The following is a 24,020-nucleotide window of genomic DNA, read 5'->3' on the forward strand; positions in this document are numbered from 1 at the left end:
TATTCTTTTTTTTTTTTTAAGATTTTTTTTTTATTTATTTATTTGAGAGAGAGAGAATGAGAGAGAGCACATGAGAGGGGGGAGGGTCAGAGGGAGAAGCAGACTTCCTGCCGAGCAGGGAGCCCGATGCGGGACTCGATCCAGGGACTCCAGGATCATGACCTGAGCCGAAGGCAGTCGCTTAACCAACTGAGCCACCCAGGCGCCCGGCACATGTATTCTTAAAGCTTCCAAGATGATTCTCATGTAAGAATAAACAAAGAATGAGAGACCATAAGCCAAAAAAGGGACTATTTGAACAAAAGCACAGGAATCAAGAGAGGACACCACATGTTGAAGAATGGTATTCAATCCAGTGAAGACATGGAGATAGACAGAGGGGTATAGATGGAAGATGAATTATGAGAGACAAATTAAGGGCAAATGATGGAGGATCTTAAATGTCTCTATAGGAAACACAGATGTTGCCCTGTAGACAGATGAGAATTTTAACGATTTTTTAAGCAAAGGAGAGATATGCACAAAGCTTAGAAAAGTAATTTCAGTATTAGGACAGATTAGAGAGGAAGAATTTAGAGGCAGGAAAACCAGTTAAATTATCTTAACAATCCAGATTTTAAAGATAAAGAAATAAATTAAAACACAGGAAAGAAATGGTAGGGAGAATTTCTGGAACAGAAGAGAAATTTCATGGTATCTGATTACAGGTTGAACACAACTGGCACAGCAAGGAGAGAAAGTTTCTCTAATTAGATAACTGTGTATTTTCAGACACCATTAAATGACATAAAGGACATAGTACGGGCAGATGAATTTAATAAGCTAGTTAGGGGCTTGAGAAAATTCATGTACCTATAAGGAAACCTACATGAATAACCAGAGCTGTTGGAAATCTGAACCAGGCTAGACTAACAAAGTTGTAAGTCACATGCATTTGGAGAACAGCTGAAGTCATGAGAGAAAATATAAATCTGCTTAAAGGAACTTATATATTTAAAGAACATGGTGAGCGCTGTGAATTGTGTAAGACTGCTGAATCACAGACCTGTACCTCTGAAACAAATAATACATTATATGTTAAAAAAAAAAAGAAGAAGAAGAAAATAGCAGGAAGGGAAAAATGAAGGGGGGGTATATCAGAGGGGGAGACGAACCATGAGAGACTATGGACTCTGAGACACAAACTGAGGGTTCTAGAAGGGAAGGGGGTGGAGAGATGGGTTAGCCTGGTGATGGCTATTAAAGAGAGCACGTACTGAATGGAGCACTGGGTGTTATACGCAAACAATGAATCACGGAACACTACATCAAAAACTAATGATGTAATGTATGGTGATTAACATAACATAATAAAATAAAATTTAAAATAAAATAAAATAAAGAACATATGGAGGAGGACCTCATAATAACCCTGTGAAGAAGGGCAGGCTTTAGTGTCCTGTTTCCAATTTTTTTTCCCTAAAAAATAAGGAGAAAGAAGGAGACGATCAAATAGTTTTAAATGAATTGACCAAGCAATGTAAGTAGAAAAAGGCAGAGCCAGGCTCAGAATCCAAGGCTTTAAAATATCTCCACTATAAAATCTTGTCCAGCATTCTTATTGATACAGGCTGGCAGTGGTCTTCATGGGATCCATATAGCAAAATCTCAGTCAAGTTCTTAGTTTAGTAGGGTCAGGAAATCCCATTTTTCTGGATCATCCAAGGACTCTGGAGACCCATCAAACCAAAACTTTAAAACGCAAAAGTAAAATATATATATACAAAGACACAAGTCCATGCAATTACAAGTGATCATTTTCTTACCCAATTATAAGAATTTATGTTGCTGCCATGCTACTCTTAAGATTCCTTTTGCAGACAACTGGAAGTTATATGAAATGTATACTAATTTTGTGCTTGGAATCTTAAAAATGTAAACTTTATTAAGAACTATTCTCATTCCTTAAAAGACAAGAAGCATCAGGTAATTAATTGATAATGGATAAAATGAAGCAATAAACATAAATGTGGAGACTTCTAAAGCTCCAAAGACTATTCACAGTAAGGGAAGGCTGCAAGGATCTGATAATATAATGAACTCCAACTTGCCGAAGAATAATAATGTCTCAGGTCAGCTTTCACAGAGCTGAATTCATAATTAAACACTGCCCATTAATATATATGAGTAAACAAATCAATGTTCTCACAAATCTTTTTCTTAAATCACTCTTTTAAAGGTAAAGACAGAAATTAACAAAAACATTTTCAACATACCCTAACTTTACAGTGGGATAAGAGCCCCCACATTGGCTGTGCACAGGCCTCAAGTTCAGCAGCAAAGGCAGCATAGTAGGTCTGAGACTCAAATTCCACATGCTCATTTAGTTCTCGCTTGTTTAAGTTCATACCTTGCAAAAATTAAAGCAGATATAAACCTTGCCAAATGGAAGCAAGTATTCATATTAAAAATCAAGTAAAATACTTCCTAGTACCAAACACTCAGTGCACACAAATGGCATAAGTGACACAATATGTAGAGAAATAAATAAATTATTTAAAGTAAAATAATCTGGTCCTTTTAGAAGTTTTTACAAACTAGGTTTTCTTAGAAACACTTTGTGAATTGTCTCTTATATAACATAATTGAATATGTTAAATAAGAAAGTCAAAACTATTTTAACTGATGCTTGTTGAAATTTTATGAAAGTGTTATAAATCTTTCTTGAAGAATAGATTAATGATTTAAAGTCCAGGATTTACACTCCTGTTTCCTTTTTAATAATTTGGTATTTTTCGTAACTCTGACATTTTCATGAACACTTGATTAAAGTACTTACAAATGTTAATTAAAATGAGACATTTCACATGTAACCTGAACGATGTGCTATTATCTCTTAATTAGTATATTTGATGGCTCTGCATTAGGCATTTTGTAAACTAAAAAAATTAACAAAAAAAGTAAAATTCATACCTTGAAAGAAAGATACAAAGTTCATCCACGTAACTAACAAACCGTGGTCCTCCAAAAATCTCTTAGCCACACTTTGATGAGAAAGGATATTAATAAAATCACTGACAAGAGGCCAGTAAGTGTTATTCTTCAGTAATGCTTCTCCACAGTTCACTACCACATGTAAACTATTTTCTTCATCTAAAACAGACACACACAGTCCAGTAATAAATAAGTTAAAAAAAAAAAAAACCTTTACCAATGATACACATTATATACATTAGAATCAGGGATCTCTAAATTCAAACTCCAGGCAGACATATGGTGTGTTACTTAGACTCTGAATCAATTTCCCCATCTACAAAATGGGGAAAAGACACGTATCTTAAGGGAATTAAATGAAGCACTAACACAACACTAAGCACATCATTATAATAATTATTACCACATGTCTAACATATTATATGTTATTGAACTAGCTATATGTTCATAAAACCTTATTATTTTCTTGATTTTAACAACATAATGCAGTATCTTCAGTTCCAATCAATAAAATATTTTTATTCCTAGATTAATCTCATTACATCTTATCAACAAATCTGTATGATATAAGCGATACATAATTGCTTTCTTCTACTCAGAGAATATGTAAATATAACTTTTTAGCAAATACAGTATTCCAAAAATGAAAGATACACATATAAATAAACTTCTTAAGCCTTTAAAAAAAATCCTCAAAGTTTAATTATTGTGGGTAGGGAAAGATTAGATATGTACAAATCTTTACTATTAGAAGTTAGAGCCTATATGCATTAGCTCTCTTAACCTATTCCAAATTAACTAATTCACTGGACAAATGAGCCCCCCATTCCTACTGTAAAACATACTAATACCCATAATATACAGAATGCTCAAAGCTAGTAACCTATTCCCTAGTACAGAAGCCAAGATATATACTTATCCAGAGTCTGTTTTTGTTTCTGTGCACGCTAACTGTTCTTTTTATTATAAAATTTAAAGTACATAAACTGATAAAATATGAATAAATGAAGACAGGTATTACAAAAACTGGATCACAAGCTTTTGAGAGACAATAAAAGTGCTTAAGAAAACGTTAAAAAATCTTAGAGAAAAATCATAAAAACCTAGAATTTTACACTCAGATTGCTTCATAAAGATTTTTATGTTCGGGCGCCTGGGTGGCTCAGTTGGTTAAGCGACTGCCTTCGGCTCAGGTCATGATCCTGGAGTCCCGGGATCGAGTCCCGCATTGGGCTCCCTGCTCGGTGGGGAGTCTGCCTCTCCCTTTGACCCTCCCCCCTCTCATGTGCTCTCTCTCATTCTCTCTCTCTCAAATAAATAAATAAAATCTTTAAAAAAAAAAAAAAGATTTTTATGTTCTAAATCTAAAGAAACTGAAACTGGAAATCACAGATGATGCTTTGCAGAAGTGATGAGGGAGAACTCCAGTCAAGGAAACCATAACTTAAAAATGCTTTGCCCAAAATTAACAGATTAGAGAATGAACAAGCATCTCTGTATTTTAAGTTAAAATGCACTGTTTAATACATGTATCTTTTTTTTATGATTCCTCACTTTAACCAACTTTTTCAACTAACCATCTACTTGTTAAACTCATCAATGGGGGCGCCTGGGTGGCTCAGTTGGTTAAGCGTCTGCCTTCTGCTCAGGCCCTGATCTCAGGGTCTTGCTCTGGGATTGAGCCCCCGCTCAGCGAGGAGTCTGCTTCTCCCTCTCCCTCTGCCCCTCCCCCCACTTGTGCACATGCACTCACGCGCGCGTGTGCTCTGTCTCTCTCTTGAGCGCACGAGCTCACTCTCAAGCAAAATCTTTTTTAAAAATTTAAAAAAATAAACTCATCAGTGAAGAGGCTTCTACTGCACTTCTTATTTTCCATACATTAAATTTAGGTTTCAGTCCATGAAATTACTTTATCCAACTCTTAAATTTAATAATATATAAGAACAGGACCCACAAAGTTAAGTATGCTCTCTTTTAGTGCCTCTCAATAGGATAAGGGAGGGTGTAACTGAAAGAAGAAGTGGGGCTTTTACAAACCACCCACACCTGAGATGAGAAAACCCTCTCTGACTGACAACTACTGCCACCATGAGCTGGTGAGCAGTTGATATTAATGGGACAGTGCTCAGTGATCCTGGAATTTAAAATTTTTTAAACAGTGAAAATCACTGTTCTATTCAACTGAAACCAGAATATAAATAAGCAGAATACAATTAATCAAAATGACTATTTTCCTGGCTCTGCTTTAAATACTACTGTTCTTATGAAAAACACCTTGGAACCTTTGGTGAAATAAAGTGACTAGGACTTCTATTTTTCCCCAACTGAGATTCACTCATCAACAAATATTTATTGAGCACTTACTGAGGGCCAGGTATTCTATTAAGTTCTGAGAATAAAGTGGTAAATAAATCAAAACTTACACAGTCTATCCACTGAGATTAATTTAAGAAGACAGTGTGATACAGCTATCACAGGCAAAGTATAAGAAGTTATAAGAACAAATACAGCTAGTCTACAATTGAGGAAAAGACTCTCCTGAGGAAGTGATGTCTAAACTAAGATCTACGGAATGAAGGAGGAATTAGGATCAGCCAAATAAACTAGGGATGTGAGAAGAAACTGTGTTCTAGGTAGAGGAAGCAATATAAAAAAAGAATGGAATCGCTGGGACAAAGAATGCAGAGGATGGGTGGCACAAATGAAACCAGAAGGCCTTAAAAATCAGCTTCAGGAGTTTGGAGTTCATGTGAAGAGGATGGCAAGCCACTGGGGGGCAGGGCTGAGAGACAGGGACATGATCAGAGACGCAGTGTGGACAGTGACTAAAGGAGGGTGGTGATGGCTAGTGGTATGACGCCTAGAGACGGCAATGGCTTGAACTATGGTGGTGGCGTGAAGATGTAAAGATGAAGAGAAACAGCTATTTTAAGATGTTCAGAAGGTTTAAATGACAGACTTGGTGATGTTCATTGCATCTACAAGGAGCACGAAGAAGTAAAAAATGACTCCTAGGTTGTTAAGTTGAGCAACTGTATAGGTGGTTGGAGGATGGTACCCAAACACTTGTGTACTCACATACGCATACATACATACACACACACACACAATAACAGAAAAGAAGCAGGCTTGATAGAGAAAGAAGAAGGAATTTTTGGTGTGGACATTGTGTGTTTGAGGTACTTGGAGACATCCAAAGAATATAGCTCAGTAAACAGTGTGATATGCAGGACAGATCAATCTGGGATTATTACCATCTACAGATATTCTTATGGTTAAGCAACATACAGTTTTTGGGGTTTTGGGGGGTTTTTTTGGCTTTTTTGTGAGAGAGAGATAAAGAGTGAGTGCGGGAGAGAGGGGCAGAGGGAGAGAGAGAGGAAATCTTAAGCAGGTTCCATGCCCAGTGCAGAGCCCGACATGGGGCTCGATCCCACAACCCTGAGATCATGACCTGAGCCAAAATCAAGAGTCAGATGCTTAACCGACTGAGCCACCCAGGCACCCCTGCAACATATGGTTTTAAGTTTCCATTTTTATATAGACTGTTTCATATGACAAATTGTAAAATTTCAGGGATATGAGTAGTTATGAGTTGTTTGGAATCACAAAGTAATATGGTGCAGAAGCAAATATAACAAAGTAAAAGTGTAAGGTAGGGATCGCTTACTACTAGAGGCTTTTCCCTTTTAATCTTTAGCTATTGCTGTGGCCATGTGAATTCTCATTGTATCAGCTTCTGTATTTACTAATAGTATAGACAAAATCTTCAAATACTGTTAATGAAAATTTCTGCAAAAGCTAGATAGATTTATTAAAAAATAAAAACAAAGTATGTGTTTATTACAACAGAGATCCTGTTGTAATATCTGTAGCTAGTTACAGGTAGCTCAATATATTTAAAGCCCATTCTAATACTCTTGATGTAAAAACAGGAAAGCTTATGGTACTTTTAGAAAACCAATAAATGTATCATGAAACATTATGCTACTTTTAAAAGAGGAATAAAACACCATGGGAGCTAAAGATCATTTTAGACCTTGGCTTAGAAATAATTAATTTACTGCTGGAAAAAATACATTTATATTTAAGGATCTTAGTTAGCAACGCTACTAACAGCTATTTAGCTTCCGGAAAATTCAATTTGTGTCAGAATCTCCAGAACAGACTAACTGCATTAGAAGGGAAGTATATACAGAAAGCAAAATAAGACTTTGCAGTATGATTTCAGAAAATATGGGAAAAGTGAGAAGAGCAAAGATACCGGGACAAAGTGACAAAAAACACCAACATCAACAGAACAAGCAGAAAAGAGTTTTGGGTCACAGAAAGAACAGACAATCCGCAGTGTGAAATGCTACTGAAAATCAGGAAAGATAAGGTCCAAAGAGTGGCCACAGGTTTCCCCATCCTGTGTGTCATTAAAAGGGTGAGCATATAATTTATTGTATAAAATGGGAGTTTTGAGAGTAAAGGAGATTGTATAAATAACTATGTCAGAACAATAGGATTACTTGGAGCCATTCTGGGAAAAGCAGAACATGTGACCACTAGAGTCACAAACAATGTCAGAGAGAGCAACAGAATGATGGCAGTGGACACTACACTGAGGTCAGTTACTAAGTGACTAAAAAGCAAGGAAACAAATATAAACTCTTTCAGGAAATCTAGCTACAGAAAAAATATGAGATTTCAACACATCTCAAACATTCTTCCTTGAAGATCAAGTGCAAACTATATATAACTAATAAGCACAGCTAAACCATTTAGTCAAGAAAATAGACTCCAAATTCTTTCCAAAAGAGCAGATACTTCTAAATTTTAAAAGTTTTCTAGGGGCGCCTGGATGGCTCAATCACGGAGCGTCTGCCTTCGGCTCAGGTCATGATCCCGGTGTCTTGGGATCGAGCCCTGCAACAGGTTTCCTGCTCAGCTGGGAGTCCGCTTCTCCCTCTCCCACTCCCCCTGCTTGTGTTCCCTCTCTCACTGTCTCTCTCTCTCTGTCAAAATAAATAAGTAAAATCTTTGAGAAAAAAAAAAAGTTTTCTAGTTTAGGGGCACCTGGGTGGTACAGTCAGTTAAGCATCTAACTCTTGATTTCAGCTCAGGTCATGATCTCAGGGTCATGAGACAGAGCCTGGCACTGGGCTCCACACTCAGCATGGAGTCCGCTTAAGACTCTCTCTCTCTCTCTTCCTCTCCCTCCATCCCGCCCCACCTCTCTCTCTCTCTCAAATAAATCTTTAAAAATTTAAAACAATTTTTAAAAATTAAAGTTTTCTAGTTTATAAATTAAAAATACTCTTTTTGTGAAAAGTCCTTCTCTAAATATATAATTCTATATATAAGAATATCATTGATACAACTGAATGATGATAGATACTATTTCAAAAAAGGACAAGCAATACATGTAATATATGTAGCTGAATCTTCGGAAAAAAAGGGTCATCTTACGTGAAGACAGAAGAGCTATAATGCAAAGCAGCTTTTAAATTTTCCTTTAAAAAAGTGAAGAGATATATTGCTTAATGTAAATAATGTATTATGCTCCCACTATACCTACAATAGGAAGACAGAGTCACATAGTGAGCAGACACCCAGCCTTACTATTTACAGCTATAAAACCATAGATCATTGACTTCAACTCCCTAAGCCACAGTTCCCTCACCTATAAAATGGAAAAAACAGTATCTACTTCACAGATGGTTAAATAACATAATACAAAGTATTGAGAAAAGAGCATAGCACATAGTGAGTGCTCAAAAGATGGTAGCTATCATATTTGCTAGCTATTATTAGCATATATAAGGCATTGCATCCTGCACTGAGCATACACCAATTTTCAGGTTATGGTATCACATGAGAATAGATCACATGAGAACAGAGAAAACAGTAGTTGATATGCAAAAGGAGGTAAAAGGGGAACAAAGCAAGTCTCAACTACAAGATCTCTCCTCCAAAGACAATGGAAAGGTCCTAAGATTTAATCTCACATATTGTTTGTTATTAAAGTTTAGCTCCACGTGCCAACAAGTGAAGATACAATACAATCGATGTTGACCTGCTTTGTGTCATGGGTAAGGGCAGATTCTGACATCAGGAGATAAGAAGACCTTGGCTCTGTCATTTACTAGCTGTATTACCTATGGTAAATGCCTTAACTTCTCTAAGCCTCAACTTATTCATCTTTAAAGTGAGAATAATAAGGATAATAATAATACCAATCTCAGAGAACTGTTCAGAAGCTTAACCGAGACAACATACGAATGGTATTAATACAGTGCCTCATACATAGCAAATACTCAAATAATACAAATTGTTACAGAGAGGTAAAGTTAAGATGAAAGACCACAGTGAAATGAGAATGGGAGGAGGTCCTAGAAGTATTATGGTAGTTTGAGGAGTATCAATCATATAGTAGGCACCAAAGAAAAAACTAAAGACCTCACTAAGGGAAAACAAAAAAAGGCAAGATTTATTTCAACTTTTAAAGTCTAAAACTATAGGCATATAAAAATGTCTAAGGCAGATAAAAACAAATTTATAATAAAAAATAGGAATATGTCTAATAAAGAAATGGTTAAATTATGGTAAATCCATATAATACCTGCAATCATTTAAAAACATGTTTTCAACATGTACAATATAGTAACATATTTTTAAAGTTGTAGTATATTTTTAAAGTATTATTTGAATCTGTAAATATACTCTTACCACACAAAAAGACAGAAAAATATCCAAAAATGTTAACAATAGTTATTTGTGAATAACAAAGCTAAAGGTAATTTTAAAGTTTGTCTTAAAAATAATAAAGTTTGTCTTTAAATTTTGATGAAAATTTTCAAAAAATTCTTTAACAAAGATGTATTATTTTATAATATTTTTAAAGTTATCTTAAGCATAAAAGGAGGTTTTTAAGACTAGTTACACAAAGTATACCAATAATAAAACTAGTGAAATAATTCTGAGTTTACCTTGTAGCTCACTTTTAATAAGGCAACTTTCCATCATGTATAATAGCACAGTGACCATAATATCCAGCAGCTGACATTCTTCTGTTACCTGTCTGGCTAGCTCTTCATTGCTGAACAACTGAACACTAATATGCACAATTCTGTTAGACATTGTGTCTGATTCATGACTTTTCTTCAGTGTTTTCATAATGAAAGCATAATGCTGAACAAAAGTTTTTGTAAAAGCAACCTGTAAATTTTTTTAAATAGGAAGAAAAAAACGTATTAGTTTAACTTCGAGTTTTATAACACATTTTCCAATACCTAGTATCAACATTTGAAAGCTATTATTAGCTTATGATGACATCCACAGTAATTTTAAAAGTAATTTCAATTATGATGGTAGTCACATTCTTTTGTTTGGAACATTAGCAAAATACTTGGGTGGTTACAAAAATTTTAGTAGGCACTTTAAATTATTAAAGTTTTAGAACAATTATAAATACCATGATTTAAAAATACAAATACACTTTGCTTACAAATATATCAATTAACTAATGTCAAAGTAGGTATCTTTGTTCTGTGCTATCTACTTTAACAACAAAATCAGAAGTCTCAACTAAAAACCATACCAGAGGATTTAATATAACTAAAATCAAGAAAGTCAATGTGATTACTCCAAAAGAAATGTCTTCTATTTGACTGGAAAGCTGACCACTATCTGACTAAATAAATACTCTTTCTATGTAACATATACATTTCTTCTTGTTTTCTTAAACGGGTATAAAGACACAAAACAATGGCATTATTCATTAAAGTGTAACTCTTAAAGAGGCTTTGTTACCTAAACCATAAGAAGAACTACAGCCAAAAAAAAAAAAAAAAAAAAAGGAAGAAGAACGACAGCAAAATTTATTTTCTTTTCATACACTAGGCTGTGTGACTTTGCCATAACCACATGGTGGTCATAGGTGAGGGTCCAGACCCTCTGGGACTAGAGCCTTCACCTACCTACATGTGTATATAGGTCAAAACTGTTCTGTCTTTAATGGTTATGGCCAGCACCCTATGATTTTCTCAAACCTAACCCCACAATCCATTTTTTTTTTTAAGTAATCTCTACACCTAACATGGGTCTTGAACTCATGACCCCGAGATCCAGAGTAGCATGCTCTACCAACTGAGCCAGACAGATGCCCCTCTAGCCCCACAATCCAAATTTAGTTGCCCCCTTAAACTTTCTCATAGCACCTTGTACCTCTCCTTTGGAGAACCTACCACAATTTAATTGACTACATATTCACTTGTGTAATTATGTTTTTGTTTGTCCCCGAGCATTCTCTTTGGACCAAGTTTTATGCAGACAGACTACCCTTAAGAATACTGCTATGATCCTGTGCTTTTTGTGCAAACCCTGTTTTGACAGCAAAGGAAGCTAATGCTTTTTATTAGTGTTATCTCAGTCCTCAAAGCTACAATAAAATAAGCCACAGCTTAAAAACAAACCAAAAAATTTTCATAATGAAATGGCAAAGAAAGGGGAGCAAAGTTCAGAAAGGAAGGGAAAAAACACTGATACCTTATACTCTTGATCTGGAAGCATGTTGAGTAAGAAAGTTACCATCTTCTGAGGGAATTCATACTTTATAGTCCAAAACAATAGTTCTTCTAGAAAACTTTTATGTTTCAAAACATCCATTATAGATTGATCTACATAAAAAAAAAGAAAACTTATCACCTAATGATTTAAGTTGCTCATCTCATTTAAACCTTACTATAATTAATAAGCCATTAACCTCAAACACTTGAGTGTATCTACAAATTAAGGATACCCTTTCAATAATTCAATAATAATACTGACATCATCAACCCAGGTTTCTACAATCTCCATGGTATATAAATAATAAAATACTTAATCCTTATATTTTAAAAGGAAGCAGGTACTAAAAAAATAAGTAATTACTTGCCCTTAACATAAGCCATTTATCTAAAATTTCTACTAAGATTCAGATTATCTTACAAGAACAATATTCATGGTACTTAATACTAATATTAATAGTAATAGTAATTTTAAGCTAAAAACAAAATATTAAAGCCATAAATCCCAAAGTTACTGAATCTTTTAATTTTTAGTTTTTAGAGAAAAGGGGGGTAATTGTTATAGTATTCAATAATTTATTTCTTTAAAATTGTTCTTCAAAAATGAAATACTAATTTTGCTGCAGAAAATAATTACTAATGAACTGCTTACACTAGTATATACAGAAGCATTTACTTTTTATCTGGTAAGAATATACCAGGAAAATTATAAAGAATGTTATACATGCTTACTTGCACTGGACTCAAGATGCCCTTCTTCATGCATAGGGGAAACCGAAAATGGATGCCCCTTTTAAATAAAAGTATTCAAAAAGGGATAAAATTACTAAATGGCTAATTTCTAAGCTATCTTTAAGGGCTACTTTGTCTCCTACTAATCTCTGCATCCTTAGTCAAGAGAAAGGTCTCAACAGGTATATAATGAACTGAGAATTTTTAATACTTCAGCTATTTCTTTCTCTCACCTTCTCTAGTATCTTTCCTAAAAAAGAACTACAAAATTCTGACAACTGGTCTTTGTTGGAGCAAATGATCTTGGGCTTGGGCTACTGCTCTGGATCATCAGGTCTGTATAAGGACATTTAAGAGGATACAGCAAGTGTTAGCTGTGAATGGATTGGTTCAGTGATGATGCTTACACAAGGACTAGAGTTAGATGAGGGATTTTAAAAAATAATATCACATACACCAAAATACTCATATATAGCCCTAACTACATTACAGTTGGAGTTGTCTTGCAGAGTAACCTTGAAGCATTTTTTCAACTAACACTACCTCAGTCTCACAGTTCTATTATTGAGTAATGTGGTCACACCACATCTCCTCAGGTCATGGGTCTAAAAATGTAACAAATGTAACAATAGCCACCTGGGTGGCTCAGTCAGTTAAGCATCCCACTCTTGATTTCCACTCAGGTCATGATGTCAGGGTCCTGAGATTTAGCCCTACATTGGGCTCTGCCCTCAGCACAGAGTCTGTTAATCCTTCTCCCTCTGCTCCTTCCCCTGCTCACACTCCCGCACTCTCTCTCTCTCTCTCTAGAAATAAATAAAATCTTTTTTAAAAAATGTAACAATAAGCAGGCCATCAATAAGCATGCCATCTCTCTCTTGATCCTTCTATAAGACATTCTGATTTTAACAGGCTTGAATCAGTACTTATTAGACATAACTTTAACCCAATTTTTCTGTTAATAATTAATAACCCATTATTTTCAGAATAATAATTTCATTATTCTGGAGACATTACAATTTTAACTACAGAGAAGCAAAAGTTATGTCCCAATTCCCTAACTCCCTTTCAGTGTGCCTTTAGTATAAGCTAAAGTAACAGCAATAAAAATATAAATACAATTATACTATACATCTCCTTAGTGGAAACTACTTATTCTTTATTTTCTAAATCTCAGAATTTTCGGGGCGCCTGGGTGGCTCAGGCATTAAGCGTCTGCCTTCGGCTCAGGTCATGATCCCAGGGTCCTGGGATCGAGCCCCACATTGGGCACCATGCTCAGCGGGAAGCCTGCTTCTCCCTCTCCCACTCCCCCTGCTTGTGTTCCCTCTCTCACTGTCTCTCTCTCTCTCTGTCAAATAAATAAAACCTTTAAAAATAAATAAATCTCAGAATTTTCTACTTGCAAAACAGAAATCTCTTCCTCCTGAACTAGATCATTCCCATGATATGACAATGATTTTAAAAACAGAAATAAATCGGTCTTGCAAAAAATTAAGTAAAATATATTCAAAGGCACACACTGACAGATTCAAAGCCAAAAAGTAATAAAATTAGGGCCCAAGTGAATCAGGTGACAAAATTATATTCTAATTTTGCATATAACTCAGAGCATACTGCTGATGTCAATTTAATTCTTGCAATTTATTTAGCACTAATATGATTGAAAATTTTAGACTACCAAAAAAAAAAAATTCTTACAGAAAAGGGTTTCTAAAAATATTTACAAAGCTAAAAAAACTTGTAGTATTAATCTTAGAATTCAGTTATGACTCTGCAAGTCTGCATTTGCCAAATGAAAGCCTGAAGCTACCATAATTATTATGTCATACATTGAAAAAGATACATTCACTTTTTTTTAAATAAATAAAACAATCCAAATGAACCAGAAAAGCTATGGCTTCTACTAAAATGAAAATAACTGCAATTATATACGATTCCATTTTTTCATCTTCAGACAAAAAAGCAAAGAAAAAAACCCCACAATATCTTCACTGTTATCGTTCTTAAAATAGGTGATGTCAGTTTCCCCAAGATATTTAAAACATGTGTGATGTGCTTTGTGTGTTGTGTTATGTTATGGAAATGTGGTTAGAAATGCTTCCATTAGTTATGTATAACTACATATTTACCTTTAAAATCTGGATTAAATTGTCATGATTTTTACAATACCTAAACTACCTTAAGCCAAACTGTAAAAAGAGATTTCTGAGCAATCAGTATGTGGTACAAATACATGAGTAACGTAAAGATTTTCATTAGACAGCAGAGTCCAGGCTCCATAACTCAGGAGCTCAATAATCATGTTAGCTGAAGCCCTCTAGGCCTCACTTTCTTCATCCTTAAAATTTAGGTTTTGAGAATAGACAGTGAATGTAGCACAGTGCCTCAACCTCTTGCCTATCATTATCTATTTTATTTTCAGCTCACTTTCAAACCACTGAACCAAATTCTTACAAAAACTAAACCAATCCCTGGGCTTTCAATATCTCAAAAGCAACTATCACTTTGTGAAAACAGGGGTTCTACTAATTCAAAAAGCCTCTTCTTCCATGTACATACTTAAAGCAAAAATGATAACTGATCAAGTCTTAAATCTCTGTACCATTTCTCACCAGTGGAGGAAGGAAGAGAAGAGAATCAATCCAATCTCAAATATGAAAAGAATCAGGTATAAAATAAGCTTCAACTTTAAGTCTCCATAAAAAGTATCTTCAACCAAAGTTTGACCAGACTGAAGGAAAACAATGACCTCTTACACCATAACAGGTATTTTTTTTCGAGGCATCCCTAAAGCTGAAACTCAAGTATGTACCTAACAGTCACTTCAACTCAGATGCATGTCAAGGACTCAGGTAAATACATAGACAACTCTGATAAGTCAAAGGCCAGGTCACCATATGGGTTTCTAATTTCCTTCAGGCACCACAGGTTCTCTGCTAGGCAAGGAAGAAGGGGAACATGTGTGCACGTGTGCATCCTGGACCACAGAGCAAATTTCATGCCCTTTGCTAGTGTAGGGCCAAGGGCAGACCACCCCAAGATGGGCTCCTTTGGCATGAAGATTAGGAGGTTCCTCAAAAAATTAAACACAGAAATACCATGTGATCCAATAATTCCACTACTGGGTATTTACCCAAAGAAAACCAAAACACTAATTCAAAAAGATATATGCACCCCTATGTTTACTGCAGCATTATTTAGGCCAAGATATGGAAGTGTCCATCAATAGACAAATGGATAAGGAAAATGTGGTATATGTACAGAATGCAACATGAGGCAGCCATAAAAAAGGATGAAGTTGTCATGAGACAACATGATGGACCTAGAGGATATTATGCTAAGTGAAATAAGTCAGACTGAGAAAGACAAATACTATGATTCCACTCATAAGTGAAATCTTACATATATATATAATATACATATATATACAAACACACACATACACATATACATACACAAACAAAAAGCAGAATCAGACCTATCAATACACAGAACTGATGGTTGACAGAACAGAACAGGTGGGCAGATGAGCAAAATGGGTGAAGGAGAGAGGGAGATACCGGCCTCCGGTTATGGAATGAGTTAGTCGCAGGAATAAAAAGCAGACCATAAGGAATACAGTCAATGATACTGTAATAGTGATGTAACAGGACAGATGGTAGCCACATTTGTGGTGAACATAGCATAATGTACAAACTTGTCAAATCACTAAGTTGTGTACTTGAAACTAATGTAACACTGTGTGTCAACTATACTTAAACAAAAGCAATCAAAATCCATCAGATTTAGGAAAAGCTCTTTACCTTCCCCCTCAAAAACCTAAAAAGAATTTAGATAGAGGACCTGCTTCAGGAAGAGAGCTATCACCATAGATAACTACTTTATGATATAAACTAAGTATGGTAGACAGGGCGGAACCTAGCAAGACTTGTGTCCTATTGTTTCTAGGGGCCCAGCAAACATGTATTTATCAAATATTACTCTTCTTCATCTTCCTATGAATTGCATGTCTTCCCTTTGAAGTCCCAGACCCTTACCCATTTCTCCCTAGTTCAGAATTACCTATATACTTTATTTTGCCTGTTTTTGGAATTTCCATGTCTGTGTGATTTCCCATATGTACAATATTAAATTTTATTTTCTCCTGTTAATCTGGCTAATGTCATCTTAGTCTGGCTAGAAGATCTTGAGGGGTCCCCAACACTAGGAGCCCCAAGTTAAATGCAGTAACATAAGTAACTCAGAACAGACTTACAAAATGAGCCTCAACTGAAACTACCTGTTTGCTCCACCTTTCCAAGCAGTTGCAAATATACCACAAGATATACTAAGCACAGAAATAATAATCTTTTTTTCATCAAAATAATAATTTAACCTCTGGAGACTCTCTAACAGACCATACTAACCCAGAATATAGACCATGTTAAGATTTGGAAATCCACGGCGGAAATCCATGGCAAAAATCCAGAGCGCAGGCTGTCAACTAATAACAAGTACTCCAGAAAAGCTTTTAGTAAGGGTCAAGAAAACAGTAATTAACAGCTTAGGCTCTGGGGTTTGAATTAAGGATCTACTTCTCATTAGCTGTGACCTCTAACATGCCTCCATTTCTTCATTCATAAAATAATAATAATAATTAATAATAATAATAATTACTGTTTTGTATGGTGACTTTAAGAATTAAATGAAACATATGTGAAGTGCCTGGCACTATGTCTATCATATACAAAAGATCAATAAAGGGCGCCTGGGTGGCTCAGTCGTTAAGCGTCTGCCTTCGGCTCAGGTCGTGATCCCAGGGTCCTGGGATCGAGCCCCACATCGGGCTCCCTGCTCGCCGGGAAGCCTGCTTCTCCCTCTCCCACTCCCCCTGCTTGTGTTCCCTCTCTCGCTGTCTCTCTCTGTCAAATAAATAAATAAAATCTTTAAAAAAAAAAAAAAGATCAATAAATATTACTCATTATTATCACTAATCTATTCTCTCACTACACAAATACCTACTTCTTCCTTTGAGCAAACATGTACTGAGCCCTTACTGAACCCTTAATTAAGTGCCATTCATTTTTATTCTCTCCCTCCTCCCACCTCTCTTTCTCACCATCTCTCCCATACTTACGCTTTTTCACTCTAGAAATTGCATACCCCAGATTATAAAAAGATGTAAATCAAACTAAAACTTGACATCAAAAACACTGGATCCAAATCAAAGAATCAATGAAAAGATTTACTTTTTTATGGCTCAAATATAATAATGCACATCTTATGAAAAAACAATAAACAAAATTCCAATAGTAAGGGTTTCATTTGCTTTTGAAGTCCCCCACAATCACTCCCTAACAATACTTTCTCCATCACTAGACAAATCTAAGAACATAATTCTCCCTTCAAAATGGCTAGCCCATCAAGTATTCTTAATGATTAAACATTTTTAGCTTTTTTTAAAGTTTTTATTTAAATTCCAGTTAATTAACATACAGTGTCACATTAGTTTCAGGTGTACAATAGAGTGATTCAACACTTCCATACACCACCTGGTGCTCATCACAAGTGCACTCCTTAATCCCCCATCACCTGCTTAACTGATCCCCCTCCACCCACCTCCCCTCTGGTAACTATCAGTCTGTGTCTATAGTTAGAATCTGTTTCTTGGTTTTCATTTTTAGCTTTTTATACAAGGAAAAAAATTAAATATAAATACCTTTGGTGCTACTGCTTAGTTTGACCCTCTTTCTCTTGCCCAGTCCTTGACTCCCATCCTGATCCTCCTGGAGGAAAACAAAATTAGCATCACATACAGTCCTATTCATGGATTTTTTTTTTACATAAATATAAGTATGCTTATAAATTATGTTAAATATGTAACATAGGCATGCTTACATAGTATTAATCAACACATTTCACTTTTATGTATATACTGTAATAAAATGTATTTTTAATTTTAAAATTAGCATTGTAATTAAAATATATAATGAAAATCCTTAGTATTAAAATATAAGAACTCTTAAATTTAATCTGTGCTTTTAATGGAAGACTTGAAAAACCCAGAAATGCCAAAATAAAAAATTTCCTATTAAGAAAAATTTCCTAACCTTATAAATATAACATCAAATGCACAAAGAACATAAAGGGAAGGAGGGAAGCAGATTAGCACAGGAAGAAAAGAGAGCAAGGGAAGAGGGCTAAAACAATGAATAGAGAAAACACTTTGAAGGATCTAAGAGAAAAAATCAGTTCCAGAAATCAAATTCTGAAAAATAAGCATAGCACATTAAAAGCTGGAGTTGACAGTTAAAAAAGTAGTAACAAATTTTAAGATACTTAGGGAAAAAATCCAAGAAGAAAATACAGGCATTTCTGCTTATATGTGATATATTCATTCCTGAAAAAAAAAACTCACATTAAAAATAACAAAGCTTATGGGGAAAAAAGGAATGAGGGGCAGACCACTCACAACCTATTCAAGTTTGTAACCAGAGGTAACAAAAGCAATAATCGGTACCTGGGGATATCATTTGGATGCCCAGACAAACATCTGGAGTGGTTTGAGGCTGTCTCAGGGGATGTTAACACAGCATCACAACAACAGAATGGGAACCTAGCCAGCTACAAGAGCACAGAGGGGAAAAGAGCAGAGGAAGCAGCAGTCTGCCCCTCTTGCAACTAATGGGAAGCTAGAGGTGTGCCTCTTGGGGAGGCAGCCCTGGATGTAAGTGCTCCTTTGCATCCAGGGCTAATTTCTCATTTTCTTTAAATGTTGCTGAAAAGCTTCCTCTGCCTTCACAGCAGAATTCAGGTTTTTTTCCCCTCCAGCTAAAGGATAGGATTCTACCCCTATTATCCTAGCTCTCCTGAACTAGGAAAGACTACATAGGAATCCCAAATCTCCATGTTAAACTGACATCTTTTTCCTATTTTCCAAACACATATGAGCCAATGATCTTATAAAGACATGTGTAGTAGTATTTTGTATACAATCTGTTGTACTAACAAAGGTATTATGCTGGTGGTGGCAGTTAGAACTATAGTACATATTCCCAGATACTTTCTCAATTACAGCCCATCAAATCTCCAAAGCAGAAAAGTAGCCTTGGCTTCATGCTGCTGTTTTATCTGCTGGCATGGCTTCCTTGGCCTACACACCAGAGCCTTAACTTTAGGTTTCTGGCAAACCTAGCATCCATCCTCAGGGCTGGGGGTTTCCAAAGATAACATTTGGCTCAGTCAATGGGCATTTACTCAGCACTTCCATATGCCCTCCCCGTGAAATCCCCCCTTTGCCAGTCCTCTCTGACCATCTACCACCTGGCAGCAGTACTGACGGCCAAACTACACTCCCCTCCTCCTCTTCCACCACCCTCACTTTCTCTTGGAGTAACTTGCCAAAATGAAATTTGGAGCCTTAAAAGACAAAAAACAGACACAAAAATATAAAATCATGACACAGGGCCCAGGGAGTTCTAAAGTGTGAGGTCCAGCTATCAGCCATTTGTGAAACTGTTCTCCCAATCTGGAAAAAAACCATTTTATAACCCAGGCTAGGATTACTTCATAATTTCATATATAAACTTTCTATAAAAAAGAGTATCCTTGATCAAGCAATGGTCATGGTATAACAAAGTTCTATAAATTTCCCAACCTTACAGTCTAAAAAACAAGTAAAAGTAACCAAGCAAAGGAGAGGAAAGCCATTCCAAGAAAAGACAGCATGAACAAAAGCACAACGACAAAAGTCTGGAAACAGACCAGTGAGTTGGGTTTCACATCATGGTAGATTATCAAATACAGCTAGGACGGGAGATTAAAGGAATGATGGGAAAATACATAGTCTTGTAATTTTTCTGAATGGCAATTTGTCAATACACATGTCAAAAGCCTTTAGGTATATTTATCATTGTAACAGAAGTTTCAGTTATAGGAATTTATTCTAAATAAACAGACAAGTGAATAAGGACTATATGCATAACTATTCATCACAATGTTATTTATAATAGCAAAATAAAAGAATCTTTGGCTTCCAACAGCAGGAGATTAGGTAAATAAATTATAGCATACCTGTACTCAAAGGAAAACAATGCCAGAGGCTCTATTTTCATTGTGACCAGATATTTCTTCAAAAACCATTATTAAAAATGAAAAAAGCATGCTGTATAGAATAGCATATAGAGTATGAAACCATTCAAGTACTGATAACATATACATATAAAAGCTGTTAAAATATATTCCTTATAATGTTCAAAACGGTCATTAGTGAGAAAAGCAGGTTACAGAATAGCATGTATAGCATGAAACCATTAAAATATACTACATATAAATCTGTTAAAATAGAGATGTTTACAATAAGCCACCTCTAAATGATAGAGTAATATATAATTTTACATTTTTATTAACATTTATTTTCTATTTATTCAACAATGAATATGGATTATAGTTTTAAGTTAATAAATAAATTTTTAAAAATATTTTATTTATTTATATGAGAGAGAGAGAGAGAGAGAATAAGCGGTGGGGGGGGGCACGTGCAGAGAGAGAAGCAGACACCCTGCCAAGCAGGGTGCCTGATGTGGGACTCGATCCCAGGATCCTGGGATCATGACCCGAGCTGAAGGAAGATGCCCAACCGAGCCACCCAGGCGCCCAATAAATAAATTTTAAATATGATTCTGATTTCCAATCCTAACTGTGACGATCTGCTCAAGATACTATGTTATCTATTACAAGTCCCATATTTTTATCTTGAGGAAAAAACAATACTTTTAACAATGGAAGAACCCCCACTGGTGGGAATTTCAGGATTAAGGAAGATGAAAATATAGTTATGACCACAATACCACACCCAACCCCAAATCCATGATGTTAAGTTTTAGTTCTTCCCTATTTATCCATGAAGAAGCAGTATAGAAAGCTGGGAGAAAATCATGGTCCAATGGACAAGGAAGGAAATAAATCAAGTACAACCTCAATCCAGACAGCATTTGTGCAGCCCGGAGAAACATTTTCGAAATCTTAACTAATCCCTGGGCAGGGAAGTGACACATTGCCATATGTGTTTCAGGCACAAAATATGTATAATGCCCAAAATGAGATAGATTCAAACTCCTAGCCTGCAAAATTTACAGATGGTTTCTCAACCAAATTAACCTTATTTTCTTTGATGAATTTACTAGACAGATGAAAAAAATGTGAGCTCCATAAAAAGAAGTCAGGTAAATTCACAGAAGGTTAAAATAATACTCAAAGGCTGTTAATACAGAATATACAAGGCTAAAAGGAATATTTAACATATCAGGGTATAAAAATAAAATCCAAAGAAGATCTTGAAGACTAGAACAATAAAATGAAAGATTTAAGTAAGTCACTAGAATCTGAGATAGTTTTTTTTTTTTTAAGATTATTTATTTATTTATTTGACAGAGAGAGAGAGAGAGCACAAGTAGGTAGAGAGGCAGGCAGAGGAAGAGGGAGAAGCAGGCTCCCCGCCGAGCAGGGAGCCCAATGCGGGACTCGATCCCCGGACCCTGGGATCATGACCTGAGCCAAAGGCAGCCGCTTAACTGACTGAGCCACCCACGTGCCCAGAGATAGTTTACTTTAAATCAACTCTACAAGTACAAAGCAGAGAAGGACCTCTAGCTTGTCAACTGTTCAGTGTTGGGGGGTGGGAGGGTCAAAACCTAGACATTTCATTTTTGACCACTGGGTTCCGGCCAACGGTCTAGCATAGATGCTAAAAGGCTAAAAAAAAAATTGGACCTTAACAAACAGTATGCTTATCAAAAGATAGCCCATGCCTGTGTACTGAATCAAATCACACACTTAAAAGGGAGTGAATAGATGAAAAAGGCATGTACAGCACAGAATATTAAATAATTAAAGCTAAATATTTAAGGAGGTGTCTTATGAAGTAAAAATAAAAATATTTCAAGAACACCCGGGTGGCAGATAAGCATCTGCCTTCAGCTCAGGTCATGATCTCAGGGTCCTGGGATCAGCCCCGCATAGGGCTCCCTGCTCAGTGGGGAGTCTGCTTCTCCCTCTCCTCTGCCCCTCCCCATCGTTGCGTGCTCACTAGCTCTCAAATAAATAAATCTTTAAAAAAATATAAATCTTTCTAAAGGAAAAAATAAGAAACGTGTGAAAATTACAGTATTTAACACAGTATTGAGAAGAACATTCTAACAATTAGAGCTATCAAACAAAAGAACAAGTTGCCTCAGAAACTAGGTAAACTCCCTATCATTGGAAGTGTTTATGAAAAGGTTTACCAACTGTCAGGAATGTTGTAAAATCAATTCCTGCACTAGAAAAGCAATACATTAGACATTTCTAAGGCCCTCCCACCAAAAGTTTCTATGATTCCCTATCTCACTTTTAACCATTAATATAATTTATGATTAGAATTAACCTATCTCCAAAAATAAAATTAATTTTTTCTTTTACCTATTAATTTATGAAAAGCAACTCCGTCTTTTAATTTCAATAATCTTGCTTTTGCTATATTTTGACAAATTAGTTTTAACTGTTCATCTGGATTCTGTCTTGATAAAGACAAGAGTACTAAAAGCATATTTACATAGTAACTTACTTTAAGTATTTCTCAATTACCTAAAAGTATGCAGAAAAAAAGATTAGAAGTAAACAAGAAAAATTAATAAACAATGGTTATCTCTGGATGGTACAGCTGAAGGTAAATGTTTTCTTTTTTATGCTTTTTTCTATTTTTTAATATTTGCACAACGGACATAGTTTTACAGTTACACAAAGGGAAAAGTGTCTTAAATGTCTTCATTTGTATTAACAGTTAAGTACATCAATGTCACAGAAATTAATGATCTGGTCACTGCACACAGATAAATGGACATTGCTATGGTAATGGCCACAGTGAATATAATCTTAAAAAGTTATCTTGATTTAAAAGATCCTATTTTCTCTGACAAACTCTGTAATTAGACCCATGTACATATAATACTAGAGATAATTTTCTTTTGAACTGAATTATTTGGTTACAAATAAATCTAAACAAAAAATTAATATAATGTAAATTAAAAAATACTTTATAAAGTTAAATACTTTTCTTTTCAGTTCCATACAACACAAACAACATTTTCTACTCCTATTTCATATGAGCTATACAAATAAAGAATAAGTAGTAGTAGTATGAAGAATGTCATGTGTATAAATAGCACTGCTGAGTACATAATGTTCTAGGGACAGCAGGGAAAAATTTCTGACACAACTTGTATGAATGAAATTAAGTAGACTGCAATATGTACCCTCATTCAATAAAACTCTTTACAAATAGAAATCTTGCTGCTGTTATAGTTTCAAATCTGTTTCTTCATTTTTAAAACAAAGTGGTAAGAGCAGATTACCTCTAGGGTCTCTCCAATTCTAAATTCTTACAACATTTTTTAATTGTTACAATCACTTCTCTATAGTAGTAATTAAGATGTCACCGTCCTCTTCTCATCCTTTTTTTTTTTAATTTTATTTATTTATTTGATAGAGAGACACACAGTGAGAGAAGGAACACAAGTAGGGGGAGTGGGGGAGGGAGAAGCAGGCTTCCCGCTGAGCAGGGAGCCCCATGCAGGGCTCCATCCCAGGACCCTGGGATCATGACCTGAGCCAAAGACAGACGCTTAATGACTAAGCCACCCAGGCACCCTCAAATAAATAAATAAATCTTTTAAAAAAATAAAATATTGGGGCGCCTGGGTGGCTCAGTTGGTTGAGCAACTGCCTTCGGCTCAGGTCATGATC

At 35.4% G+C, this 24,020-nt stretch overlaps 1 protein-coding gene across 9 annotated transcripts in view; it reads right to left on the reverse strand.

Moving 5' to 3' along the window:
• Positions 1-24,020, reverse strand: part of UBR3 (ubiquitin protein ligase E3 component n-recognin 3) — a 230,448-nt gene that overhangs the window by 159,249 nt on the left and 47,179 nt on the right. For all 9 annotated transcript variants that reach the window (XM_081814231.1, XM_081814223.1, XM_081814224.1 and 6 more), the window contains exons 6-10: positions 17,959-18,025; positions 11,506-11,636; positions 9,948-10,176; positions 2,953-3,132; positions 2,256-2,389 (exon numbers count right to left, since the gene is read on the reverse strand). In XM_081814231.1, coding sequence (XP_081670357.1) covers positions 2,256-2,389; positions 2,953-3,132; positions 9,948-10,176; positions 11,506-11,636; positions 17,959-18,025 — 741 coding nt within the window. The remainder of the gene's footprint in view (positions 1-2,255; positions 2,390-2,952; positions 3,133-9,947; positions 10,177-11,505; positions 11,637-17,958; positions 18,026-24,020) is intronic.

The sequence above is a fragment of the Leptonychotes weddellii genome, chromosome 3 (assembly GCF_054177405.1).
Source record: "Leptonychotes weddellii isolate Sample4059 chromosome 3, ASM5417740v2, whole genome shotgun sequence".
Classification (NCBI taxonomy): Eukaryota; Metazoa; Chordata; class Mammalia; order Carnivora; family Phocidae; genus Leptonychotes; species Leptonychotes weddellii.